Raw genomic sequence first — 27,380 nt, forward strand, 5'->3', positions numbered from 1 at the left:
TTCCAAGCAGAGTTCAAGGTCCTCTTAGTCACTTCCTCCCAAGCCTTACCTATAAGGTTTACACAATTGAGGATATTAAAGTGCTATCTCCAAAACTCTCTTAGAGTCAATTGAGTTTCTGAGGTCACTACAAAGCACCTTTCAAACAGAGCTTTTGTGTACAGTTTTTTGAAGTTTGCAATAACCTGCTGGTCCATGGGCTGCAGGAGAGGCAAAAACTTCACCTTAATGAAGCTCATGTCCCCACAAAGTCACTCTGCCAAGTCTGTAGGATGACCAGGGGCATTGTCTAACACCAGGAGGCACTTAAGGTCTAATTTCTTTTCAGTTAGGTAATTTTTCACAGTGGGGGGCAAATGCTTGGTGTAACCAGTCATAGAAAAAGTCCCTAGTGGCCCATGCCTTATTGTTTGCCCTCCACAGCACACACAAATTAGCCTTGAGGATATTCTTTTGCCTGAATGCTCTGGGAGTTTCAGAGTGATACACTAATAAAGGCTTCATTTTGCAATCACCACTAGCATTGGCACACATGAGAAGAGTAAGCCTGTCTTTCATAGGCTTATGTCCTGGGAGTACCTTTTCCTCCTGAGTAATGTAGGTCCTGCTTGGCATTTTTTTCCAAAACAGGCCTGTTTCGTCACAAACACTTGTTCAGGTTTCAGTCCTTCACTGTCTATGTACTCCTTGAATTCATGCACATATTTTTCAGCTGCTTTTTGGTCCGAACTGGCAGCCTCACCATGCTTTATCACACTATGTATGCCACTACGCCTCTTAAATCTCTCAAACCATCCTTTGCTGGCCTTAAATTCACTCACATCACCACTAGTTGCAGGCATTTTTCTAATTAAATCCTCGTGCAACTTCCTAGCCTTTTCACTTATGATCACTTGAGAGATGCTATCGCCTGCTATCTGTTTTTCGTTTATCCACACCAATAACAGTCTCTCAACATCTTCTATCACTTGCGATCTCTGTTTCGAAAGCACAGTTAAACCTTTGGCAAGAACAGCTTCCTTGATTGCCGTTCTCTTGGACACAATAGAAGCGATGGTTGATTGAGGTTTACTATACAACCTGGCCAGCTCGGAGACACGCACTCCACTTTCATACTTAGCAATGATCTCTTTCTTCATCTCCATAGTAATTCTCACCCTTATTCCTGTAGGGTTGGCACTAGAAGCTTTCTTGGGGCCCATGGTCACTTATTTTTCAGGTGAAATCACTATAAAAAGACTGTAATAATACGAAATGTTCCGATTGTATGCTTGAATGTTACCGCGGAGGCTGGCTTGTAATCAATGCCACTGGCAGAACAAGTGAGGCTGGCTCAGGCCGCATGGACGTGTCTCGGACGAATCGCGTTGAGCGAATTTTTTAGCACTATGCGAGGCAAAATTTTAGCGATAAAATGTATTGCTATGCGGATTTAACACTATGCGATGCCAATGTTATGCAGGGGTCCACTGTATTTGAAAATATGTAAAAAAAAAAAACATAGATCTACTTTTGGAGCACTACGGATTTGAATGGCGATCTATTTGGACCATTTAAGGGTTAAGATGTTATCGTAGTGTGCAGAGTGGAGACCTAGTCCTCAAGCATAGCCTAGCCACCTCTTCAAGGGGGGCTCCTTGGTGCAGTGAAGAGGCTCTTGGTCTGAGGAATTAGACCTGTTGGTCTCCTTCCTCAGACTGAACCTAATTACCCCCCAATCCCCCCTTCCATATCCCATCCTCCCCACCCTCCCTTTTCCCTTTCCTCCTCCTCTCTGTCCCTCCCTCATTCCCTTCCTCTTTTTGGCCTGTAGGATTCTTCCCACAGGCATGCTGGTTCCTAGGTAGGGGGAAGGGTACCGGGGTTCATCCCATTCCGTTGAGGTTCTTGGCGGTGGCGTAGTTTGCCGTGGAATCTGGATCACCTGGGGATGTCCCGATCCCTCTCCAGTATCCCGGAGGGTGGCCTTTGGGTGTCTTTCGGGCGATGGGTGTATCTCTGGAAGCCACCTTTCAGATTCCAGGGATGGTGGCCGAAGGTATGCTTTGTGGCGAATATCCGGCCGCCCTCTCTTTTGTCCACCGAGGTAGCTCAGCAGATGTGAGGTTGCTATCCCGGATTGCTGGTTTACTGGCATGAAGGGTAGGGTATGGCATAGGTTCCATGCTGCATCTGTGCTACTTGCGGTGCTGAGGTCCTCTTGGGCAAGGAGGGAGATTTCCGGCCCTTTCATTCCTCCTAGGATCTATTCCTCCCCGCTCCCCCCCCCTTTTTTTATTTTCTTTTCTTCTTTCTTTTCTTTTTCTTAAAAACAAAAAGAAAAGAAGTAACCTAACCATGGAGAACTCAATCCATGCACCTACTACCCCTGGGCCCCTTCTTGATACCGCAGCCCTTTCTGACCCTGCCTCATTTTTTGACCACTCTTCAGACACTCCCAATGCCCCTGTACCTCTAGCTGGTGCTGTTTCCTCACCCACTTCAGGTACCGGGATTTCGACTGACTCCTTCGATTTGTCTGACCTCCGCTCTCCTTTGACTGTGCTTCTGGCCTCTCCCTCTACAGTGCGGCAATTTTCGAATCGACAACCCGTTTCACGTCGGACCAACTCCGGCCCCACTCCTAAACGCCAATGACAATAACCTGATGATGATACTTCACCACCACCTTGTTCTTCTCAGAAAAGATCAACAAGTCAAGCACTCCCTTTCCATACTCAGTTTCGGAATGCACAATGGACTAAATTCTTTACTTTACGACTAACTTCCACTATTGCCTATCTTTCCAACCATAGTATTGGCAAGGCGCTCCTCTGCCATGTTGGTAGAGATATTTCCTTTCATGCTCTGAAGAGCGGTACGCACATCATCGCTGTCCAGAATGCTACCCAAGCTCATGATCTTTCTCTTCTTTCACATATCGATACTATTCCTGTCACTAATCTTTCTCTTCTTTCACATATCGATACTATTCCTGTCACTATCGAAAAACATCATTCCCTCAATTCTTGTAGAGGCACTATCATTCTGCCCCATACCATAGTCCAACTGAATTTTCAGACATGTGGCAATGACATTCTTGAACAGCTGAAACTCCAAGATCTCCCAATAATCAAGGTAGACGTTTATGTCCTTCCTGCCTGTGGGCGGAGACGATACCCTTGCAATGTACAGTGGAACCTCAAAAATCGAACGTATCACATATCGAACGTTTCGAAAATAGGACCATTTTTTCGGACAAACTGTGTCCCTATTATCAAACGAGCCCCTATTTTCGGACCGCCGGGTACAGGACCTGTCTGCCGCCCGCTCTGTCCGCGTCCCAGCGCAGGTGCCGTGAGCAGTCTAGCTTTGTTTATGCTTGAGTGAACACTAACCTGCACTCTCATTCACGCATTTTACGATTATTTCGTTGTGTTTAGTGCTTGTGGGACTGTGATATAAGCTGCCATGGGCCCAAAGAAACTTGCTAGTGGTACCCCTGTGGTAAAGAAAGTGAGAAACACCATAGATGTGAAGAAAGAAATAGTACAGAAGTATGAGAGTGGTGCGAGACTTGTTGAGCTTGCCAGGATGTATGGGAAACACAAGTCGACCATCGGTTCTATCCTGTCAAAAAAAGAACAAATCAAGGAAGCTGATGTTCCGAAAGGTATTAATATAGGGAGTGGATGAGGTGCCTTCTTCAAAGATTAAGGAGATTTGTGCCAAGTGGAATGATATCCAAATGTTTGTGGAGAAGTACCACCCTGAGCAAGCTGAAACAAGCCATCTTTGCAACAAGTTCAGTGACAGAACCATGTCCCATTTTAGGGAAATGCTAAAGAGGTGCCAGAAACAGAGGACTGTGGACAGTTACTTTGTGAGACAGGGGTCCAGTGACTCTCAAGCTGGTCCTAGTGGCATTAAAAGACAGAGAAGGGAAGTAACCCCAGAGAGGGCTTTACCTGAAGTCCTCATGGAAGGGGATTCTCCTTCCAAACACTAACCCAACTCCCTCTCTCCTCCTCCCTATCTTCCAGATGCCATCACCAATCTTCAATAAAGGTAAGTAAAAATGTTATTTTATATGTATTACCATACATAATTAAAAACTATAGTACATATTTGTTGTATGTAAAACTGTAATTAATCTCTATAAAATGTATTTTTTGTGTGAATATTTTTGGGTTTCTGGAACAGATTAATTGTGTTTCCATTATTTCTTATGGGAAATATTGCTTCGAATTTCAGACTTTTTGAATTTAGAACCAGCTCCTGGAACGGATTAAGTTCGATTTTTGAGGTTCCACTGTAGCTCGATTAACTTTTGACAGCCGTGAACTCCCATCCTCTGTTTATGTAGCAGGACATCGGTTACAAGTTCGAAAGGTGATCCCTACGCTGCAACAGTGTAGAAATTGCTGGCTCTTTGGTCACCCAGCGAAATATTGCAGATCTATATGCCCAGTCTGTGGTGCCGATGACCATTCTAATACGTCTTGCAGTCGACCTCCCTCTTGCCTTAATTGTCATGAGGCTCACCCTTCGTACTCTCGCCGTTGCCAGGTCTACTTAAATAAGCATGAAATCCGTTGCCTCAAAGAGGCAGAAGGTCTCCCTTATGCTATGGCAGTTTCTCATCTCCGCCTCCAAGGGAGACTACCCCGTGTTTCTTATTCTCGTGTTTCAAAACGTCCCGCCACTTCTGGGGTCCCATCTTCTGCACCCCTCCCATAGTCACTCCTGTATTTAATTCTTTTGCTGTCCTGGGCTCAGACATCCCTACTTCAACACCTCAGTCTGTTCTGATATCTTCGAGTTCTCCCTCACAAGCCCCAGTATCGACAAGACCTCGTATGACATGTTCTACCAATTGCCCCTCTACTTCTCAGAAGTCCAAAAAATCCCCTTTGCTCAAATCTTTTTTGCCCCCTCCTTCCCTTCTTCCACCTCCACATTTTACCTTTCCAGTCTCTGTACCTGGTTCTTCTCCTCTCACTGGCTCTATTACAAGTGTGGAGGTTCACCCTCCTCCTCGTTCTGTGCCTTCCTCCCCTGTCCCCTCCCATGTTTCTCCCTTTTCTGCCACCTCCCAGGTTTCTGCCTCTTCTGTCCCTTCCCACACTTCTTCTCCAGTTCCCAACACACTTTCGTCCCCCCCCTACTTTAGTACAGTCCATTACTGTCCCAATCTTTACTCACCCTCCTCCTTCGATCTCCAATATTGTCTCCCATACAACGTCTTTGAATTCAGAAGCACTTGAAGCTATTTCAGAATATATTGCAGGGACTAAACCTTCAATGGACACTGATCCACCTCCTGTTCCTTCTCTTCCCTCTCCTCCATCTCCACAACTCCATTTTTCGCAACACTCCGTTCCTTCACTGCCTGAACATTTTCTGATGCCACCGCACATAGACTTTTCTAACCCCTCTAGCCTGTAGGTGCCCTTACCTGTGGATTCCTGGTATTTTCCTCGTTGCCAATCATGGCCTATTTACAGTGGAATATCCGTGGCCTCAGGGGTAATTGGGGTGAGCTTCAGATGTTGCTTTCCTGGTTTTCCCCTGTTGGTGTTTGCTTACAAGACCCAAAATTACACTCAGCTGTTTTCCAACCCATCTCAGGCTATAATTTATTGTATTCTTCAGATCCTTTTTCAGATGGGACCTTTAATGAAAGTGCCCTTCTCCTACGCAATGATATTCTGTACCGTCAACTATTTGTTCATACCTTGCTGCATTACACTGCAGCCCGTATCCACTTGAATGAGTGGTTTACAATATGTTCTTTGTATCTCTCTCCTTCTCGGGCATTATCTATCCCAGATTTTGCCTTTCTTGTTTCATCCTTACTGCCACCACTTCTGTTACTTGGCGATTTTAATGCCCACCATTTCCTCTGGGGGGGTCTCAATGTGACTCGTGTGGCATTCAGTTGGAGGCTTTTCTCGCTTCTCACCCCCTCCATGTTTTAAATATGGGTACTCCCACCCATTTTGATCCTCGTACTCGTACTCTCTCTTGCATCGATCTCTAGGTTTGCTCTTTCTCCACTGCACAGACTTTGCCTGGTCTGTTCTACCGGACTTACATGGCAGTGATCACTTTCAATCATTCTTACTTCTCCTTCATATTCACCACCTCTTCGTAGCCCTCGCTGGCAATTTGATCGAGCAAATTGGGACCTTTACTCACAAATAACTGCTTTTAGTGAGGTTCCTTCTTCATCCTCCATTGATGAGCTTTTACACCTCTTCTCGACATCAGTTTTAACCGCAGCTTCTCATTCTATCCCCCAGGCAGGCATTCTCAGAAGTGTGTGCCATGGTGGTCTCCTGCTTGTGCTCAGGCAGTACGTTTGAAATGCGCTGTGTGGGGCAGGTACTGATACAATAGATCCACAGAGAGACTTCTTCATTTTAAGCAGAAGCGAGCGGTTGCTCGCCGTGTCATCCGTGACGCTAAACGCACTTGCTGGAGAGATTGTTTCCACCATCACCTCAGCTTTCTCTATGAGTGCAGTCTGGAAAAAAGTACGGAAACTGAGTGGTAAATACTCTTCTGATCCGGCTCCTGTTCTGCAGGTTGCCGGTGTTGATATAGCAAACCCTCTTGATGTTGCCATTGAAATTGGCAATCATCTGGTCTGTATTTCTCGGGCTCCATCTATGCCCCTTGTTTCTTTCCTCAAAGTCTGCCAGAGTTAGCACCCTTGGACTTTTCTTCTCTCATTGAAGACCCGTATAATGTGCCTGTTACACTCCAGGAACTGGAGGCGACACTCTCAGCTTGCCGATCATCGGCAGGTGGGCCTGACGACATTCATATTCGGAAGTTACAACATTTACATCAATCAGCCCTTGTAGTCCTCTTATGCCTCTTCAATCTTATTTGGTCACAAGGAGTTCTCCCCAGCTGTGGAAATCTGCCATTGTTCTCCCTTTCTGCAAACCGGGTACTAAGGGACATGATGCCTCCCACTATCGTCCCATTGCTCTTACCAGTGCAGTTTGCAAAGTGATGGAACATCTGGTAAATCGACGTTTAATGTGGTATTTAGAGACACACAACACTCTCTCCACTAGTTAATATGACTTTCGTAAGGGCCGTTCTACCATAGACCCCTTACTACGCTTGGATACATATGTTCGTAATGCCTTCGCGATTAACCACTCAGTTATTGCCATATTTTTTGACCTCGAGAAGGCATATGATACAACTTGGAGGTATAATATTTTGGCCCAAGCCTCCGAGGCAATCTACCATCCTTCCTTAAAAACTTTTTAACTGACAGACATTTCCGTGTTTGGGTTAATAATGTGCTCTCCCCGGACTTTGTTCAAGTTGAGGGTGTCCCCCAGGGATGTGTTCTGAGCACAACACTTTTCTCCTTGCTATAAATGATTTGGCCTCTAGTCTTCCATCTAATATTTGGTCATCGCTCTATGTTGATGACTTCGCTATAGCTTGTGCAGGCGCTGATTGTCACTTTATTACAGTTTCTCTCCAGCATGTGGTCGACCGTGTTTCCAATTGGGCCACCACGCATGGGTTTAAATTTTCCAGTACCAAAACTCACCAAATTACTTTCACTAGATGCTCTGTCATCTCCGATCATCCTTTGTACCTCTATGGCTCACGTATCCCTGAACATGATAGTCAGGTTTCTAGGCCTTCTCTTTGACTGTAGGTTATCCTGGAAACCTCACTTTACCTCTCTGAAGGCAACCTGTCACAACCGGCTGAACCTTCTTAAAACCCCTGCTCATCTTTCATGGAGAGCTGATCATCGAACTCTCTTGCCTACATTCAGCCCTCATTTTATCGAAACTTGATTATGGTGATCAGATCTATTCAGCGGCCTCTCCCACTACTCTCTCGAGCCTTAATCCCATCCATCACCAGGGATTACATTTGTGCCTTGGTGCTTTTCGCTCTTCCCATGTTGAGAACCTCTATGCAGAAGCGAATATCTCATCCTTGTCAGATCGTCGTGATGCCCATTGCCTTCGCTACTATGTTCTCTCTCATGGTCTCCGCAATCCTTCCATATATAGAATAGTCACCGATGTTAGAAGACATTTTTTATTTGTTCATCGCCCCTGTTTGCTCCGTCCCTTTTCTCTTCGACTACATTCACTCGTCTTCCCTTCAGTTACCACCTTTATATGTTCATGTAGCATCTCACTTTTTCCTGCCCCCCCCCTGGGAAGTTCCAGCTGTTCGAGTCTGTTTTTTCTCACTCCCTTGCGTGAAAGCCCAACTGCCTACAGTAGCTTCCCACTCTCTTTTTCTTGACCACTTCTGCTCTCGTTCTCATGCCATTGCAGTGTACACAGATGGCTCTAAGTCTTCTGATGACGTCAGATTCACAGCAGTGTTTCCGGACAGTGTCGTGTGAGAACGTTTACTATCCTCGGCTAGCATTTTTACAGCTGAATTGTATGCCATTCTTGCAGCACTTATCCGTATTGCATCTATGCCTGTGTCATCATTTGTGGTTGTCTCAGACTCCCTTAGTGCTCTACAGGCTATACGAAAATTTGATACACCTCACCCCCTAGTCCTCCGTATCTAACCTTGGCTATGCCGTATCTCTACCAAGCATAAAGATATTGTTTTTTGTTGGGTCCCTGGTCATGTTGACGTACAGGGCAATGAACAGGCAGACACTGCTGCGCGGTCAGCAGTACATGACCTACCAGTTTCATATAGAGGTGTTCCATTTATGGACTATTTTGCTGTAATAGCTATCCACCTTCACACCAGTTGGCAACAACGTTGGTCTAATCTACTCGGTAACAAACTTTATTCTGTTAAACCGAGTATAAGTTAATGGCCGTCTTCTTGTCATCAGTGTCGAAGTTGGGAGACTACTCTCTCCTGTCTTCGCATTGGCCACACTCGTCTTACTCATGGGTATCTCACGGAGAGGCACCCTGTTCCTCTCTGTGAGATGTCAGGTTCCAGTATCAGTTAGCCACATTCTGTTAGACTGCCCTCTCTATCAATGAGCACACAGAATTTACCTCTGTCGTCGTCTCCGCTCTACTACTCTCTCTTTACCTTCCCTTCCTGCTGATGGACCCTCTAATCCTGACTCTCTCATTGACTTCTTGACAACAACTGACTTACTCCACAAACTCTGATGACGATACCTTTCACACTCCCCTCAGCCCTTTATACCTCAATCTCTTGCTACCCTCTACCCCTGCACTATCCACTGCCCTGCTGTTCTTTGTAACCTACTAATTATCCTTCTCCCTTTTGCCACCTGATACCCCCGCTTCCTTCCTGCCCTGCAGCGCTGTATAGCCCTTGTGGTTTAGCGCTTCTTTTTGATTATAATAATAATAGCCTAGCCACAGAACATCATTAATTAGTATTAATAGAATAACTTGCTATGCAACTCTAAAGCAACAGAAATAACTATTGGTACAGGTGTAGTAATTATGGCTGTGAGTAGTATGTCTCCCAGTCTAGCTGCTCATGAATGTGTGTATAAGTGGCTGTGAGAAACTTGTTTACTGGTGAAAAACACAATTTTCCCTATCTTCCTTTAATGAAGCAAAATAAACCAAGAGAACCTACTGCCAAATCAAGGACAAGCAAGCTATATGTCAGAAAGGTGGTTTGAAAACAACCCCCGTCCTCCTTGATGTCAGGATGATGCCTACTCTGGTATACAGTACTGTACTAACTTTACACTATAACTGAAGAAGCTGTTGTGATTTTTTTTCTTCAACAAGTTGGTTGTCTCCCACTGCAGCAGGGTGACCCAAAAAGAAGGAAAATCCCCAAAAAGAAAGTACTTTCATCATCATTCAACTTTTTCACCTCACTCATACATTATCACTGTCTTCGCAAAGGCACCCAGATACAACATTTCAGAAGCATATATAAAGATATATAACATATCCCTCCAAACTGCCAATATCCCAAACCCCTCCTTTAAAGTGCAGGCATTGTACTTCCCATTTCCAGTACTTAAGTCTGGCTATACAACAATAACCAGTTTCCCTGAATCCCTTCACAAAATATTACCTTGCTTACACTCCAACAGCACGTCAGGTCCCAAAAACCATTCGTCTCCATTCACTCCTATCTAACATGCTCGTGCACGCTTGCTGGAAGTCCAAGCCCCTTGCCCACAAAACCACCTTTACTCCCTCCCTCCAACCTTTTCAAGGATGACCCCCTACCCCGCTTTCCTTCCTCGACAGATTTATACACTCCATTTCATTCTACTTTGATCCATTCTCTCTAAATGACCAAACCATCTCAAAACCCCTCTTCAGCCCTCTGACTAATACTTTTATTAACTCCACACTCCAAATTCTATGCATAATATTTACACCACACACTGCCGTTAGACAGGACATCTCCACTGCCTCCAACCTCCTCCTCGCTGCAGCATTTCCAACCCAAGCTTCACACCCATATAAGAGTGTTGGTACCACTATACTTTCATACATTCCCTTCTTTGCCTCCATAGATAACTTTTTTTTGTCTCCACATATACCTCAATGCACCACTCACCTTTTTTCCTTCATCAATTCTATGAATAACAAAAAAAGGCACAATACTGTGACTGGAACGATACACAAATAACCCCGCACATAAAAGAGAGAAGCTTACGACGATGTTTCGGTCCAACTTGGACCATTTACAAAGTCACACTAACCAGTGTGACTTTGTAAATGGTCCAAGTCGGACCGAAACGTCGTCGTAAGCTTCTCTCTTTTATGTGCGGGTTATTTGTATATCAATTCTATGATTAACCTCATCCCTCATAAACCCATCCAGTAACGGGTCAACTCCCAAATATCTGAAAACATTCACTTCTTCCATACTCCCTCACTCCAATGTGATATCCAGTTTTTCTTTATCTAAATCTGTAGATGAATGGTTCACAGAACCGACACGTTGATAAATTAGACACATGTGCAACTCTTGGGTATCTTTATTGAGGAAGCGTTTCGCCACACAGTGGCTTCATCAGTCCATATACAGGAGAAGCCTGAAGAACAGGAGGAGAATGAGGTAATCAGTCCCTCAGCCACATTGGGCAAATGTGACACCACCTACGTCTGCTGCACCTCTCCTGCCTACGGTTTATAAGCTGCTTCTCCGCTCATATGCCGTATTCTATTTAGGATTGATGGACTGACCACATCGACTCAAGGCTGAGGGACTGATTACCTCATTCTCCTCCTGTTCTTCAGGCTTCCCCTGTATATGGACTGATGAAGCCACGGTGTGGCGAAATGTTTCCTCAATAAAGATACCCAAGAGTTGCACGTGTCTAATTTATCAACGTGTTGGTTCTGTGAACCATTCATCTACAAACCTGTCAGACACTGCAACTTCTTGGGATCTTAATACTTGGGAATTCTTCGCTTGCCTAACCCTTGGGCACGACCTACTTCCACATTGGGCAAATGTGACACCACCTACGTCTGCTGCACCTCTCCTGCCTACGGTTTATAAGCTGCTTCTCCGCTCATATGCCGTATTCTATTCAAGATTGATGGAGTGACCACATCGACTCAAGGCTGAGGGACTGATTACCTCATTCTCCTCCTGTTCTTGAGGCTTCTCCTGTATGTGGACTGGCGAAGCCACTGTGTGGCGAAACATTTCCTCAATAAAGATACCCAAGAGTTGCACATGTGTCTAATTTATCTAAAACATTTGATAGACTAATCACCTTATTCTTATCTATGTTCACTTTGAACTTTCTACCTTTACACACCCTCCCAAACTTGTCCACTAACCTTTGCAACTTTTCTTTAGAATCTCCCATAAGTACAATATCATCAGCAAAAAGTAACTGTGTCAAATCCCATTTTGTACTTTATTCCCCATAATTTAATCCCACCCATCTCCCCAACACCCTAGCATTTACTTCCTTCACAACCCCATCTCTAAATATATTAACCCTTTCAGGGTCCAAGGCCAAAATCTGAAGTGGTGCCCCAGTGTCCAAGAATTTTCAAAAAAAAAAATTGTTATTTTTTCTTATGAAATGGTAGAGAATCTTTTTTGTGAATGTAATAAAACAAAAAGTACAAAATTTGGTGGAAAATTGACGAAATTATGCTCTCGTGAATTTTGATGTGTCAGCGATATTTACGAATCGGCTATTTTGCCGACTTTGATTCCCATTTTAGGCCAATTACATTATTCCAGTCGACCAAATTCTCAGCTATTTCACTAGTATTACTTCTATTCTATCGATTGAGCACAAGAAATCGCCAAGTCAACTGTTTCAACTACAAAATAGAGTGACCGGAAATTGGTAATTTGGCCAATTTAACACAAAGTTCAAAATATTCCAATTTCAAAATAGGGTCCAGAATAAACAATGTAGGTATTCCTGGCACTAAACTAACATTTCCTCTGTTCATTAGTTATGTTTTGAGGCTTTACAAATAAATTCCATTTTGATTTTTTATTTACATAATGAATTTTTATTCACACCAAAAAATAGAAGATTTACTGTTATGCAATACTGTAATAATTGTATAAATATCATCACCACATTTGTGAATGTATATTAGACCCACCAGCTGGCGTGTATTAGACGTGTGAGGTTGTTTGTTTACTCTTGAACATCGGCAAAAATTTAACATTTCCGCCACTTGGAGCTCAATTTCAAGCCATTTCCAGTGCTAACACCAATCAAAATTATCTCTATTTCTATAATATGTCTTCCATTCTATCAAATGAGACCAAGAAATCACAAATACAACTATAAAAAACATACGAAAAAACACTGCAAAGTCACTGTTTTAATCGAAAATCATGGTCTCAGTTTTTTTTCTCTCATTATACACAGTGTGCTGCAGGATTTGTTTTATGTGGTGCACACATACCACATAGATGTATTCTCTCATATCTAGGCCCAAATTTACCACTCACAGTTTATCAGAGTGAGCTGAGCTCATGACGTAGATCTACGGTTTGAACCCTGAACGTAAAGCCGTAGATCTACGGGACGGACCCTGAAAGGGTTAAACAATCATGGTGGCATTACACATCCCTGTCTAAGACCTACTTTTACCGGGAAGTAATCTCCCTCTGTCTTACACACCCTAACGTGAGCCTCACTACCCTCATAAAAACTTTACAGCATTTAGTAACTTACTACCTATTCCATACACTTGAAACATCTGTCACATTGTTCCCCTATTCACTCTATCATATGCCTTTTCTAAATCCATAAATGCAATGAAAACTTCCCTACCTTTATCTAAATACTGTTCACATATATGCTTCAATGTATACACTTGATCTACGTATCTCCTACCCACTCTAAAGCCTCCTTGCTCATCTGCAATCCTACACACTGTCTTACCTCTAATTCTCTCAATAATAACCCTACCGTACACTTTTCCTGGTATACTTAATGCAGTTATTCCCCTATAATTTTTACAATCTCTTTTGTCCGCCTTCCCTTTATATAAAGAAACTATAAATGCTCTCTGTTGCGATTATCAACATGAACAGTCTTTCAAGCTGGAAATAAGTTGGTTTTTTATTGAGAGGATGTGTGTGTCTGACACCAAAATTTTATCATATGTTGATAAAGTATAATGTACAAGTATCATCAAAGTGATTCTTTGGTACTTCCCTACAGGAAGCAGAGTGCAAGAGGATAGAAATGAAACACAACAGGCAATATGGCTGAACTAGTACTCTGAATGACATCAGTGAGCAGGTATCTTACAAGTGACAACTGACGATCTGGCCTCTTACCATAAATATTTAGGAACATCTGACTCATAAATCTATAGGGGAAGGAAGGCGGGGTAGGGGTCGTCCTCGAAAGGGTTGGAGAGAGGGGGTAAAGGAGGTTTTGTGGGCGAGGGGCTTGGACTTCCAGCAAGCATGCGTGAGTGTGTTAGGAGTGAATGGAGACGAATGGTACTTGGGACCTGACGATCTGTTGGAGTGTGCGCAGGGTAATATTTAGTGAAGGGATTCAGGGAAACCGGTTATTTTCATATAGTTGGACTTGAGTCCTGGAAATGGGAAGTACAATGCCTGCACTTTAAAGGAGGGGTTTGGGATATTGGCAGTTTGGAGGGATATGTTGTGTATTTTATATGTATATGCTTCTAAACTGTTGTATTCTGAGCACCTCTGCAAAAACAGTGATAATGTGTGAGTGTGGTGAAAGTGTTGAATGATGATGAAAGTATTTTCTTTTTGGGGATTTTCTTTCTTTTTTGGGTCACCCTGCCTTGGTGGGAGACGGCCGACTTGTTGAAAAAAAAAAAAAAAAAATCTGACTCAGGTGGGGGTATTGCATCCTCTGAATTAATGCTAAAACAAGTTATTTATTTCTACTGTATAAGTTAAGGTTACATGCATTAAATATAGTTAGGCACAAAGCCTGCCAACTTCAGGATGTGTATCACCTGTATACCAATGATACAGATGCACATTAATCTCTAAACTATAGGTTGACAATAAGCTCTCAGACAGCCTCATGTCATCCTGATGTATTTTAATAACACTTGAGAACACTACTTATGGTACTTAAAATGAGTAAGGAAGTATTTCCTGCATTATTAAATGCTGGACTAAATTTACCCTAAAACAGGCTGCATACATAAACTGGGACACTTGTACATGGAGTGAGGTAACACAAAAAAAAAAATTGGCATAAATTTAATTAGACAGCATATATTTGCAGCTTGAGACATAAGCATAATTATTCTTATTTGGGAAAACGGATATTTGTGCTAAAATTTAAAGAATGAGAGCTGATTAACAATAGCAAACAAAAAAGGCACAGATTTCAAAACAAGCTTATATGGGGACATTTCACTGTGCAGAGCTTTACCACATCATCACCTGATACAGCTCTATACAGTGAAATAGCCTGAATGAAACCCCTTAAGGGAGATTCCTTGATGCCAATGAGGGGTTCTTGATTGAAGAAACTGCCTCCTATTACCTTAGGTGTTGAATAACTATGAATGTAAATACTGTAAATTGGTGAATTTCAATGGTTTGTTATTTTCTCTTACACTACACCTATGGGCAATGTTACAGATGCTGCTTATGCATAAAGTTCATACATACACTAGCAGCAGCAGCAGGAACAACAGCAATTTCTGCCCATCTCTCACCTTCAGTTACCTTGGGGCTACTGTACGAGGTTGTGTATTTATGTGCTCTCGACCCCCATACTGAACTTGTTAGATTGTTTGGCAGTTTATATTTTACTTACCAGTGATCATAATGGGGCCCTAAGCTTAGTTATGGCACTGGTTTGACATACTAGTAAGACATCAAGGTGAGTTGGGTAATTGGAACTGGCAGTGATGAATGCAGCAGCCAATCTCTCTCCCTCATAAGGTTTCCAAGAGATAGCTAGCTACTGAAAGGCAGAAATTTACCTCTCCTTGCAGATGAGTTAATAAAACATGAAGCAATGAAGAATTATTTCATCACAGCCAATGTCTTCGCAAAAGTAGTTGTAAGAACCATTCAACACCGATTCTAAATACAGTGAGAAAATGGTAAAGCAGCCTGAACGTTTAAGAATGCTTTAGGGGTGAGAAAAGGAGGGAAGGGCTTTATTTCCTTTCTAAGAACCAAATGATGAACAGTGATTGAAACTTAGAAGTGTGTGGACCAGGTGTTTACAATGAAACATATAAGTGAACAGTATTTAGATAAGGCTAAAGAGATCTTTGTGGCATTTATGGATTTGGAAAAGGCATATGACAGGGTGGAGAGGGAGGCAATGTGGCAGATGTTGCAGGTGTATGGTGTAGGAGGTAGGTTACTGAAAGCAGTGAAGAGTTTTTACGAGGATAGTGAGGCTCAAGTTAGAGTACATAGGAAAGAGGGAAATTATTTCCCAGTAAAAGTAGGCCTTAGACAAGGATGTGTGATGTCACCATGGTTGTTTAATATATTTATAGATGGGGTTGTAAGAGAAGTAAATGCGAGGGTCTTGGCAAGAGGCGTGGAGTTAAAAGATAAAGAATCACACATAAAGTGGGAGTTGTCACAGTTGCTCTTTGCTGATGACACTGTGCTCTTGGGAGATTCTGAAGAGAAGTTGCAGAGATTGGTGGATGAATTTGGTAGGGTGTGCAAAAGAAGAAAATTGAAAGTGAATACAGGAAAGAGTAAGGTTATGAGGATAACAGAAAGATTAGGTGATGAAAGATTGGATATCAGATTGGAGGGAGAGAGTATGGAGGAGGTGAATGTATTCAGATATTTGGGAGTGGACGTGTCAGCGGATGGGTCTATGAAAGATGAGGTGAATCATAGAATTGATGAGGGGAAAAGGGTGAGTGGTGCACTTAGGAGTCTGTGGAGACAAAGAACTTTGTCCTTGGAGGCAAAGAGGGGAATGTATGAGAGTATAGTTTTACCAACGCTCTTATATGGGTGTGAAGCATGGGTGATGAATGTTGCAGCGAGGAGAAGGCTGGAGGGAGTGGAGATGTCATGTCTGAGAGCAATGTGTGGTGTGAATATAATGCAGAGAATTCGTAGTTTGGAAGTTAGGAGGAGGTGCGGGATTACCAAAACTGTTGTCCAGAGGGCTGAGGAAGGGTTGTTGAGGTGGTTCGGACATGTGGAGAGACTGGAGCGAAACAGAATAACTTCAAGAGTGTATCAGTCTGTAGTGGAAGGAAGGCGGGGTAGGGGTCGGCCTAGGAAAGGTTGGAGGGAGGGGGTAAAGGAGGTTTTGTGTGCGAGGGGCTTGGACTTCCAGCAGGCATGCGTGAGCGTGTTTGATAGGAGTGAATGGAGACAAATGGTTTTTAATACTTGACGTGCTGTTGGAGTGTGAGCAAAGTAACATTTATGAAGGGGTTCAGGGAAACCGGCAGGCCGGACTTGAGTCCTGGAGATGGGAAGTACAGTGCCTGCACTCTGAAGGAGGGGTGTTAATGTTGCAGTTTAAAAACTGTAGTGTAAAGCACCCTTCTGGCAAGACAGTGATGGAGTGAATGATGGTGAAAGTTTTTCTTTTTCGGGCCACCCTGCCTTGGTGGGAATCGGCCAGTGTGATAAAAAAAAAAAAAAGTGTTAATAAATCATATGGAGACTGTTTATGCTGTGCAATTACTGTATGGAAAATAGTGTGTTATGTCACATCTTACATACAGTGAAAGCCTGGTTTGCTAGATGTAATATACAGATCTTGGATTGGCTACTGATCTTAATCCAATTCAGAATGCCTGGAGCCATCTTGAGGGGAAGATTAGAGATCTCATTATCTCCCTTGTACTACCTCTGATTGAACTAAAGAAAATTTGGATCACAATAGACAATGATTATTTCAAGAATATCTATGATAGTATGCCTTCAAAAATTAGAGAGTAATTAAAGCTGAAGGAGGAATAAAAAAAATTAGGTTAAAACGCTAAAATAAATTTTCAGTTCTTTGCATTATTTCTTTTGATAATTTTTTATGCAAAATGATCAAAACAGGCAAGATATCAAAGATTTCTCCTGCTTCAATGATTTATAGGCACTAAGTCCTATGAATCATAAGTGTTGTATATAAACACTTCATGAACACTATAGAAAACACGGTTGGCCTAACACAGGTCTAATGTCAGAGCTAGACAATGTCTGACTGCACTGCCTTGCTGTTGAGGAAACACTGGTCTGGACATGATGGGAGGAGAGGGATGTTATGAATGATTGTTCCAGTGGAGAAAACCAGTTTATGTAAATAGGCAACAGAAAATGGAATTTACTTGGGAGTAAATGTAGAAGTGCAACTGAGCTAAGGAGTGGGGGGGGGGGTTAGTTTTGGTGTTTGAGGAGCATAACCGATAGGTTTTGATTCCTACAAGTGGTAATTCCCATAAAGAAGTACGATGAGTAGACAAGAAAGACACATCAAACTAAGCTCTTATTATAGCAATGTTTCACTCGGAGCTTCATCTGCTTATGACTTGATAAACCTCACCCTGAGCCAAACAATGTTGCAGCAAAGGTTTACACTATTTCAATTTCAGTATAAAAAATTTGGTAAAGAAAAGAAAGTGATAAGTTTTAAAAACTTTAAACAATTATTGAAGATATTCCTGGGGATATTGCAGTTTGGAGGGGCATCTGAACTGTTGTACAGGCATGCCTCTGGCAAGACAAGTGAAGGAGTGAACGATAGTAAGTTTCTTTTTCGGGTCACTCTACCTCAGTGGGAGATGGCTGGTATATTAAAAAAATTGCTAAAACTTATTGTAAGCAACAGAGAAAGTGAAAACTTGACATGTTAATAATTAGAAAAAGAAATTTAATTTCATTACCTGGACCCCTCGTTTAGAGAGGTGTTCAAATAACGAGCGTCTGATGAGCAGCGTGTTGGCAATCTTGGCTATCACATTGTGCCACCATTTACATTTAAAGTGACTTGCATATATCCTGCAAAGAGAAATCAATTTTTAATATTGCTAACATTGAACTGTCAGTGTGACCTCTAATTATATGCCTTGTAATTCATACTAGTTAAATATATATACACGTGTGTATGCTGAATGGAAATATATTTAGTGTATTGTAATAAGAATGCAGTACGATATGTGCTGACAACTACAGGGAACTAGACACACATCTACACTCAAGACACATTTTCTGAACTTGTTTGTCCTGAGATCTTGAGCCCTTAAAATACATGAGTATGAGAATAGAGGCTATACAGTGAACCCCCCAAGTTTCATGAGCCTCCCACTCCCTGAATTTCGATTTTTGGCCACTTTTTTCGTCAAAGCCTCACGGTTCGTGATTTGCCTCTTGATTCGTCCGTTGTACAAAATGCATCTGTGCAGCCAGGAGCAGCCAGGCATACACAAGGGCTCCCACACAACATTCAGGAGTCAGTGTGGCATTGTTTGTGGACAAGTGACCATCACCCCACGTGTTCATACGATACATTTCATAATAACCCATTCTTTTTTGTGCTTGCAACTGCTAAATAAGCCACCATGGGCCCAAAGAAAGCTTCTAGTGCCATCCCTTTGGTAAAGAAGGTGAGAAACAAGATGGAATTGAAGAAAGAACAAGGTACTTCCCCACACACGATTTGATTTGAGTAGGACTTTGGCATGAGTAAATAGAATTATCAAAGCTTATTGCTTAGGCAGCATTGAAAATTGGGTTGGGCAAATATTCTGTTAGTGGACTGGTTTGTGAAGGACCTGCCTAGTATGGGCCAATAAGTCTGCTGCAGTGTTCCTGCTTTCTTATGTTCCATACACCAACAAAAGTCTTCAATAAAGGTAAGTGTGATATTATTATTGTTTTATAGTTGATTTCACATTCTTTTCTGTATGTAAATCTATATTTAATCTATAAAAAAAAATTTTTTTGTTAATACTTTTGGGTGTCTGGAACAGATTAGTTGGATTTACATTATTTCTTATGGGAAAAATGGTTTCGAGTTTCGTGAATTCTGACTTTTAGTAGACTCTGGAACGGATTAATCAAGAAACTCGGGGGTCTACTGTATACTGATATTTTAAGTGTATGCATTAGTGACAATTTCCTTCTATTAAGTATATTCTGTAATTCTGTTATACTGTTCTTTAATACAACAAATGCTTTCTGCCAGTCCTTGGGTGCCTTCCCTTCTTTCATACCTGTACTGAATACAACCAACCACTCAAAAACTGTATCTCCACTTGCTTTTAATATCTTAATCCTATCTGTCCCAGCTGCTTGACCCCCTTTTATTCTGCCCATTGCCTCGTGCTACATTCCCCACAGTCAGAGATAAATGTGGGGGAAGTGCGAGGTTGTGGCAAGACTGAGAGTAAAGCAGCTGGGTTAGATGGAATTAAAATGGAGATGCTAAAAACAAATTGAAATACAGTTTTGGAGTGGTTGGTGTATTTGTTCAGTATATCCATGAAAGAAGAGAAGGTTCCTAAGGATTTACAGAGTATGCACAGCTCCTTTTGTATAAGCAAAAAGGGAACAAGTGTGTGTAAGAATTATCTGGAAATAAGCCTGCTGAGTACACCAGGTAAAGTGTATAATAGAATTATTATGGAAAGCATTAGAAGTAAGACAGAAGCAGAATTGTAAAGGAACAAGGAGTATTTAGAATGGGTAGGGGATGTGTAGATCAAATATTTTTACACAGAACATAACTGAGCAATACATAGATAAGGGTAAGAACTGTTTGCATTTATGGATATAAACAAAGCATATGATAGGGTTGACAGAGTGGCAATTTTGCAGATACGTATAGTAAAAGTATGGAATAAACAGGAGGTTACCTAGAGCAATAAGAAGTTATAAGGAGAGTGAGGTCCAGGTTAGGGTATGCAGGAGGGAGGGAGACTCTTTTTCAATAAAAGTAGGCTTTAGACAGGGGTGTGACATGACTTAACCCTGGTTATTTAACATACAATAAACACTTGATATAACAGACTAATATGGGGAGAGGGGGGGACTGTCAAGTGTCTTAAATCAGAATGTTAAAAAATAGCAATAAAATGCACTGAGGCACTCTACTTTTACCTAATATAGTACTGTACACACAATATACAGATAAAGGTATTGCATTAAGCATTGAAAATAAAGGACTTAGAAGTACAATTTACCAATGGATTTTTGCCCATAATTTTAATAAGTCAGTTATATCGAGGTCAGTTATATTGAGAGTTTACTGTGTTTACAGAAGTGTTAAAGGAAGTGAATGGTAGTGTGTTGAAAACTGGTTAGTTAGCCAGACTTGAGTTCTGGAGGTAGGAAGTATAGTATGTGTGAGTGTGCTAGAGTGAGTGGAGGCAAGTTGTTTTTATAACTTGACATGTTGTTAGTGTGTAAGCAAAGTAACATACACAAAGGGATTCGGGAAACTGGTTAGCTGGATCTAGTCCTGGACTAGATCCAGCTGACAGCACTCTTAAGGAGGGGGTGGAGATATTTGCAGTTTTGAATTGTAGTACAGTATCAGGGTGCCTCTGGCAAGACAGTGATGGAGTGAGTGATGATGAAAGTGTTTCTTCTTTTTTTGGTCACCCTAACTTGGTGGAAGAAGGCTGGTATTAAAAAAAATAATGAAGCAATAGCTATCACAGTTGCTGTTTGCTGATAATACAGCTCTTGTGAGATTCTGGAGGAGGCATAAAGGTTGCAGGAATTTAGGAATTTATTCCCTAAGTTTGAGCATAGCAATTGTTGCTCAGAATGAAAACCAACTTGCTGCTCTTTTGTAAGCTAGCCCCATTCTTTAACTGGGGATTGCATGTACACTAATACATAAATTAAACTATATACTGTACATAATGCTTTATCTTCCTCATTAAGTTAATGTGCTATATAAGCACTAAACCTGTAGGGGTCATACAGTCCCTGGGGGAATGAAAGGAAATTAGAATTAATTCAAAGAATGGGATAGCTCCAATTATGTGGATAAAGAGCTCTTCAACATCCTCTCCCCACATTCCTCCGTTGAAGGGCTCACATGCTATAATTAGTGTAGATACTCACTTTACCATATGGACTGGCATAAATATTTCCAAGTGGGTCTCCTTGAGTGGCATAAATGGCAAGATGCCAGTGTAGAGCTGCAACAACATGAAGCACACTCGTCGAGCACTGAAGAGCAGGCACACATTGGGGTTCTAGCAAAAAAATATGGAGGTTGAATTAACGTTTAGGATCTCGTGAACGCACGAGCAACACTTTGAGTGTTGCACAGTAATGCACTTAATAATGTCTAGGATTATATATATAGCAGATTGATTATACAGCCTCTTTGTATTAGGAGGAAGAAGAAAATGAGGAAAATGATTGAGGAAAACAAAGTGAAGAGGACAGTGACAACCCTGGTATAGTACGAATCTTAACTAGTCATAAGTTTGCCTGTGATACTCCAGTATATGATACTCCAGTATATGATACTCCAGTATAGGAGCTTCAATAGAAACTATGTATTGTACCAAAACAAAACCATTCACATTGCTAAATTTGAGAACTGTAATGCAGTTACTCAGCCTTAATACCAATATGCTCCTTAATCTGTACCAATATAAAGTTTTGAATTACACTGTACTCTTAGTCTGCCCGAAATGCCTAGTCATGCTAGGTGTGATAGTGGCCCCCTCTATAATTAGTTTTATATAATATGTAAACCACACAATATCTCATATGTAAACCCTACATTATAATCTTTATATAGAATAAACTTGATCTGATTTGATTTGATTTCATTAGTATGCAATATACGTACTGGACACGAGGTAAGCCAGTGGCTACAAAAGATAAAACCGTAAAACAATTATTGTACAAGGTTACCTATAGCTAAAAATTAATTCACTATTCAAACCAATTATAACCATTATTGCTTCAAAAGCAATAGCATAATTATATTTATAAAAAATACTCTAAATCAGAGAAGTAAATATTTAAATGGCTTTTAACCCTTAAACGGTCCAAACAGATCGACATTCAAATTCGTAGTGCTACAAAAGTAGATCTACTTTTTTTTACATATTTTCAAATATAACAAAAAAAAAATGTAGATAAAAGTTTTTTTTACAAGTTTTCAAATGTAAAACAAAAAAGATGATCTACATTTTTTTGCATACTTTCAGATGTTGAAAAAACGTATATATATGTTTGGACCGTTTAAGGGTTAAAACAAAATGCAAAAAAAACTAAAGACAAGCATTTATAGTATATACAGTGGATATAACTGGTAAATCAAAATACAGTATTGCAACAAATATATGTTATTTTACTGTTGACCGTACTAAACATCAGGGGTAACAGATAGTACTTGTACACAGAAAGACAGGCAGAGGTGTTGGCAAATATGAACACAATAGTTATATACAGCAAAGCAGTGATTAGTACGAATCTGAATAGCATGTTGCAGTTTAAAAACTGTAGTGTAAAGCACCCTTCTGGCAAGACTGATGGAGTGAATGATGGTGAAAGTTTTTCTCTTTTTGGGCCACCCTGCCTTGGTGGGAATCAGCCAGTGTGCTGATAAAAAAAAAAAAAAAATACAAAATGATACCTGACTTTATTAAATAAGTCAAAATTCAGTTAGCATGAGTTTACTGCCCACCCCACTTGCTCCTGCTGCTCATATTTCACCAGCCCAGTTGTCAGTATGGCTTTGCCTGTTGTTATGCAAAGACGTGCTGCAGCTTATCATATACGTACATGTAGTGGACCCTTGATAATTGTAAGGCTCGATAGTTGTAATTTTCAAAAATCTTAACATTATTTTTGTCAAAACGTTGGCTCGTGAATCGTCATTTGACTCACAAATAGTCGTTTGTCCTGGATGCATACACATGGCTCCAAGCCGCCTCACCCTCCCTTCCCAGCCAGTGTGCCATTGTTTACCAGTGCCCACCCCACTTGCTCCTGCTGTGAGTTGTCAGTTATCCCCTCACGTACATGTTCATACGAAATCAAAATTCGTCATAATATTCACATGGCTCAGCCGCCTTTTAGTGCTTGCAACTGTTAAATAAGCTACCATGGCTCCAAAGGAAGCTCCTAATGCCAGGCCTTTGGTAAAGAAGGTGAGAAATGCGATTGAATTCAAGAAAAACATCATTGAACAATATGAAAGTGGCGTACGTGTGGCTGAACTGGCCATGATGTATAAGACACCCCATACAACCATAACTTCCATCATGGCCAAGAAAAAGGAAATCAAGGAAGCTGTTGTCGCAAAAGGGGTAAATATGCTGACAAAAATGAGATCACCAGTACTCGAAGATGTTGAGAAATTATTGGTGTGGATAAATGAGAAACAATTAGCAGGAGATAGTCTTATGCCTGCAACGAGTACTGATATTTGTGAATTTAAGGCAAGCAAAGGCTGGTTTGAGAGACTTAAGAACTGTAGTGGCATACACAGTATGATGAGGCATTACAGCTACAAAATTTGTAAGTGAATTCAAGGAGTACATAGAGGCTGAAGGATTGAAACCTGAACAAGTGTTCAATTGTGATGAAACAGGCCTCTTTTGGAAGAAAATGACAAAGAGGACTGTGGCATGCAAAGAGTACGTAACCTTTATTCGGCGCATGTACACACCCTCATTTACAGGCTATCTCCCCCAACCAGCGAACCAGGTTGCTAAGAGTTGATGATGGGGCCCCGTCATTCAACTAGTGACCAGGCTCTAGCCAATAAGAAGATGGTTTTGGCAATCGCAGAGGTTATGTGGGTACCACTCTCCTGTCTGCCCTTGTCATTCCCATTCTAGAGCTGGTTGAAGCACGGTCTGCTATCTTGTGGCTTCTATTTCTGCCTTGCTTACCGTGGAGTGCACTATACTTATCACTGTACATAGTGTACATATTGCTGTTCTAAATTGGTGAAGGATAATATAAGTCTAAACTTTTTCTGCTGTGTTTATTTTGCTCCCATTACACCCAGGATAACAGGCCATTTGGATTCCTGGGTTGTAATATGGGTAGCCTGTCCGAGAGCTGGAGCTGGACTTAGAGAAACGGTTGAGCTTAGGGTGAAGCTCGTAGCAGGAACATTGTGCAGCTTGCTGTCTGGCATTGCATTAGCTTTGCCTACGCTTTACAAATTTTGCGTGTCAGTTGCTTTGTTATGGTCAGCCTTGCTATTGTGTGATCATTCAACAGCTCGCTACTAGCTTGTTCGGTGTGCTCGCTTCACTACGGTCAATCTTCTAGAACAGTGTAGCTGCCTGGCATTGCTTTACAAATTTTGCTTGTCATTTGTTACTAGCCTGTTCGGTGTGGAGAATTTTGCAGTCGGCTTTGCTTGTATGCATATTCTGCAATCGTACTGTGCATAGCTAAACGTGTTCTGCAAATTAACGTGTTACGTTGGGGTATTCTGCAATCGTACTGTGCATAGCGAATAACTTATGCCACATAGATGAGCCAGACATCTGGTGTCGGCATATACTTTGCATAACCTACCTAAATTGTCCCTACAGCGTTGTTGGAAAATTGCTTGTTCCATTGGCATTAAATACAAATGCACTCACAGCTGCACAACTGCGTTCACTGATTGCTGACAAACTTATAGAAGAAGAGATGGCACATCAGACTCCTCCCTCTACGGGAGCTAGGGCAAAAACTACCATGTTCTCGCAGGAGGAAGATGATACACCTATGGAGCAAAATGGTCAGTATAGTGCAGCTGGGTTGTCTCAAGGTGAATCAGCGTCGTTGGCACTTGAGCTGGCAAAAATCAATCTTGAGCAAACTAGGGAACTGAGAGCATTCACAAGGGAAGAATTTGATAGGGAAAGAGAAAGGAGGCAGTTTTCGCATTCTGTAAACAATTTTAGTTTACAGAAAGCAGTACAGTTTGTTCCCCGCTTCAATGAGGCCAAACCAGAACAATTTTTCGAAAGCTTCGAAAATCAGGCTCGAGCCTTGAGGTGGCCGGAACAGCATTGGGCATCGTTGGTTCATACAGCATTGTTTGGTAAGGCACAGGAATTTACGTCAGTATTAAATGATGCTGAATTTTCTGATTATCAAGTAGTGAAGACCACAGTGTTGGGAGCATATACATGTATCCCAGCCAAATATAAAAAACTTTTCAAGCTGGGCAGACGACAGCTTGGTCAATCCCTAGTGGACTTTGTGAGACAGCAAACCAAAGCTTTTACCAGCTGGTATAAAGCAAGTGGTGTCTCTACCTTTGAGGAGCTGGTACAGCTTATTCTGATTGATAACCTGCTGGAGTCTGTGGGACCAGAGGTTTGAGTCTTTCTGCAGGATCGTGACTTAACCACTGCATTGGAGGCAGCCAGGTTGGCATACCTTCGAAACTAACCGCTCCTTGTCCGAGCAGTCCCGTCTCTCTTTTCAACAGCCTGGCATGAGCAGAGATCGTCAACCTTGGAGAATGAAGTGCCAGCCGGAGGGAGAACGTCTACGTCAGCCAACTAAGTCACCTGGTGAGCCACGCTTCTCAACTTATGGTCTACGTGCTGAGAGACAAACTACTCAACATGGTGCATCTCGACAACAGTATCCAGAGAGACACCAGCCAGAGCGACACCAGTTGCAATGTCCGCAGGGAGTAAAGGGCAAGCCTGTCGTCTGCTTCCTTTGTAACAAAGTAGGTCATATCCGTCCCAACTGCCCCCACAAACCCCAACCCATTGGGAAAATCTCTAATATCCCTAGTAACATGTCCCCGAGAGAAGTAGAAAAAGGTATGGCCCCTTATTATTGCAAGTATCTTATTTCCCTTCAGGAAAACTCAGAAACAACTGAAGTAAAGACCTTTAGAGATACTGGAGCATATTGCTCACTTGTAAGAGAAGGAATATTACCCCTTTCAGAGAACACTTCCTTGAATTCCTCTGTTTTATTGGAAGCATTTGGAGGAGCTATATATTCTGTCCCTTTGCATAAAATTTATGTACAGTGCAAATATTACACTGGGTACTTGACTGTAGGTGTCTCAAAAGGATTCACCATGAAAGATGCCATGTTATTACTGGGTAATAACATTACTACTGTTAGTGCGTGTCCTGAACCTATAATGAGTAATTCTTCTCCGGTGTTGGCCATAACTCGGGCAACATCCCAAGGGTTGTCTGGAGAGAATGTTGACCTATCCTTGGACGACTCCGAACTCGGAATAGCCACGTTGTTTTATGAGGCACAACGGCCGGAGCCTCGTAAATCAAGTGAACAGACCCCGATCAAGCCTTCCTATTCCCAGGTTGCAGGATTGCCAGATGTCTCTGTTTCCATGCCCGAGGGACTGTCCTTCCGGGAGGAACAACGAAAGGACCCTTCTTTAAAATTCGCTTTTCAGGCAGCCATGGGTAAATCCTCTTTGGGTCATCCGGTCAAGTATGAAGTTAAAAACGATTATTTGATCTGCACTGAGACTGGTAAGGAGATAGAGGGCCGGCAATTGTATGACAGGTTAGTGGTTCCAACCAAGTTTAGACCTCAAATATTAAATATAGCCCATAATACTTCATTAGGAGATCACTTAGGAATTACAAAAACCTTGTATAGAATCACAAAAGAATTTTATTGGCCAAAATTAAAGAAAGATGTGAAGAATCATATTAGGTGTTGCCGAGAATGTCAGCAAGTAGGGAAACCTGGACATTCCATTAAACCTGCACCACTCCAACCTATACCTGCTGATGGAGAACCTTTTGCAGATTTAATTATAGATTGTGTAGGTCCACTACCTAGGTCAAAGTCTGGAAATCAATATTTATTTACGATTATGGATAAAGTAACCAGATATCCTGAAGCAATTCCCATGCGTAGTATTAATACTAAAGCTATTCTCAAAGCTTTAACCAAATTTATTTCTTGTTTTGGCATTCTAAAACTATTCAAAGTGATCAAGGTACTAACTTTACTGCCAAAGCATTTAGGGAAGTATTAACTAGGTT

At 41.7% G+C, this 27,380-nt stretch overlaps 2 protein-coding genes across 7 annotated transcripts in view; one reads left to right on the forward strand and one right to left on the reverse strand.

Moving 5' to 3' along the window:
• LOC128684805 (maternal embryonic leucine zipper kinase) overlaps window positions 1-27,380 on the forward strand; it is a 151,652-nt gene that overhangs the window by 17,028 nt on the left and 107,244 nt on the right. Inside the window, exon 2 of one of the 3 annotated variants that reach the window (XM_070101185.1) lies at window positions 13,628-13,708. The exons of the other annotated variants lie outside the window; for them this stretch is intronic. The gene's annotated coding sequence lies outside the window, so the exon portion shown is untranslated. The remainder of the gene's footprint in view (window positions 1-13,627; window positions 13,709-27,380) is intronic. 3 annotated transcript variants of the gene reach the window in all.
• The window catches only part of LOC128684806 (lysophospholipase D GDPD1-like), a 106,782-nt gene that overhangs the window by 12,138 nt on the left and 67,264 nt on the right, over window positions 1-27,380 (reverse strand). For all 4 annotated transcript variants that reach the window (XM_053771083.2, XM_070101215.1, XM_070101207.1 and 1 more), the window contains exons 5-6: window positions 21,478-21,611; window positions 18,288-18,402 (exon numbers count right to left, since the gene is read on the reverse strand). In XM_053771083.2, the coding sequence (XP_053627058.2) occupies window positions 18,288-18,402; window positions 21,478-21,611 (249 nt within the window). The remainder of the gene's footprint in view (window positions 1-18,287; window positions 18,403-21,477; window positions 21,612-27,380) is intronic.

This window comes from Cherax quadricarinatus, chromosome 5, assembly GCF_038502225.1.
Source record: "Cherax quadricarinatus isolate ZL_2023a chromosome 5, ASM3850222v1, whole genome shotgun sequence".
NCBI lineage: Eukaryota > Metazoa > Arthropoda > Malacostraca > Decapoda > Parastacidae > Cherax > Cherax quadricarinatus.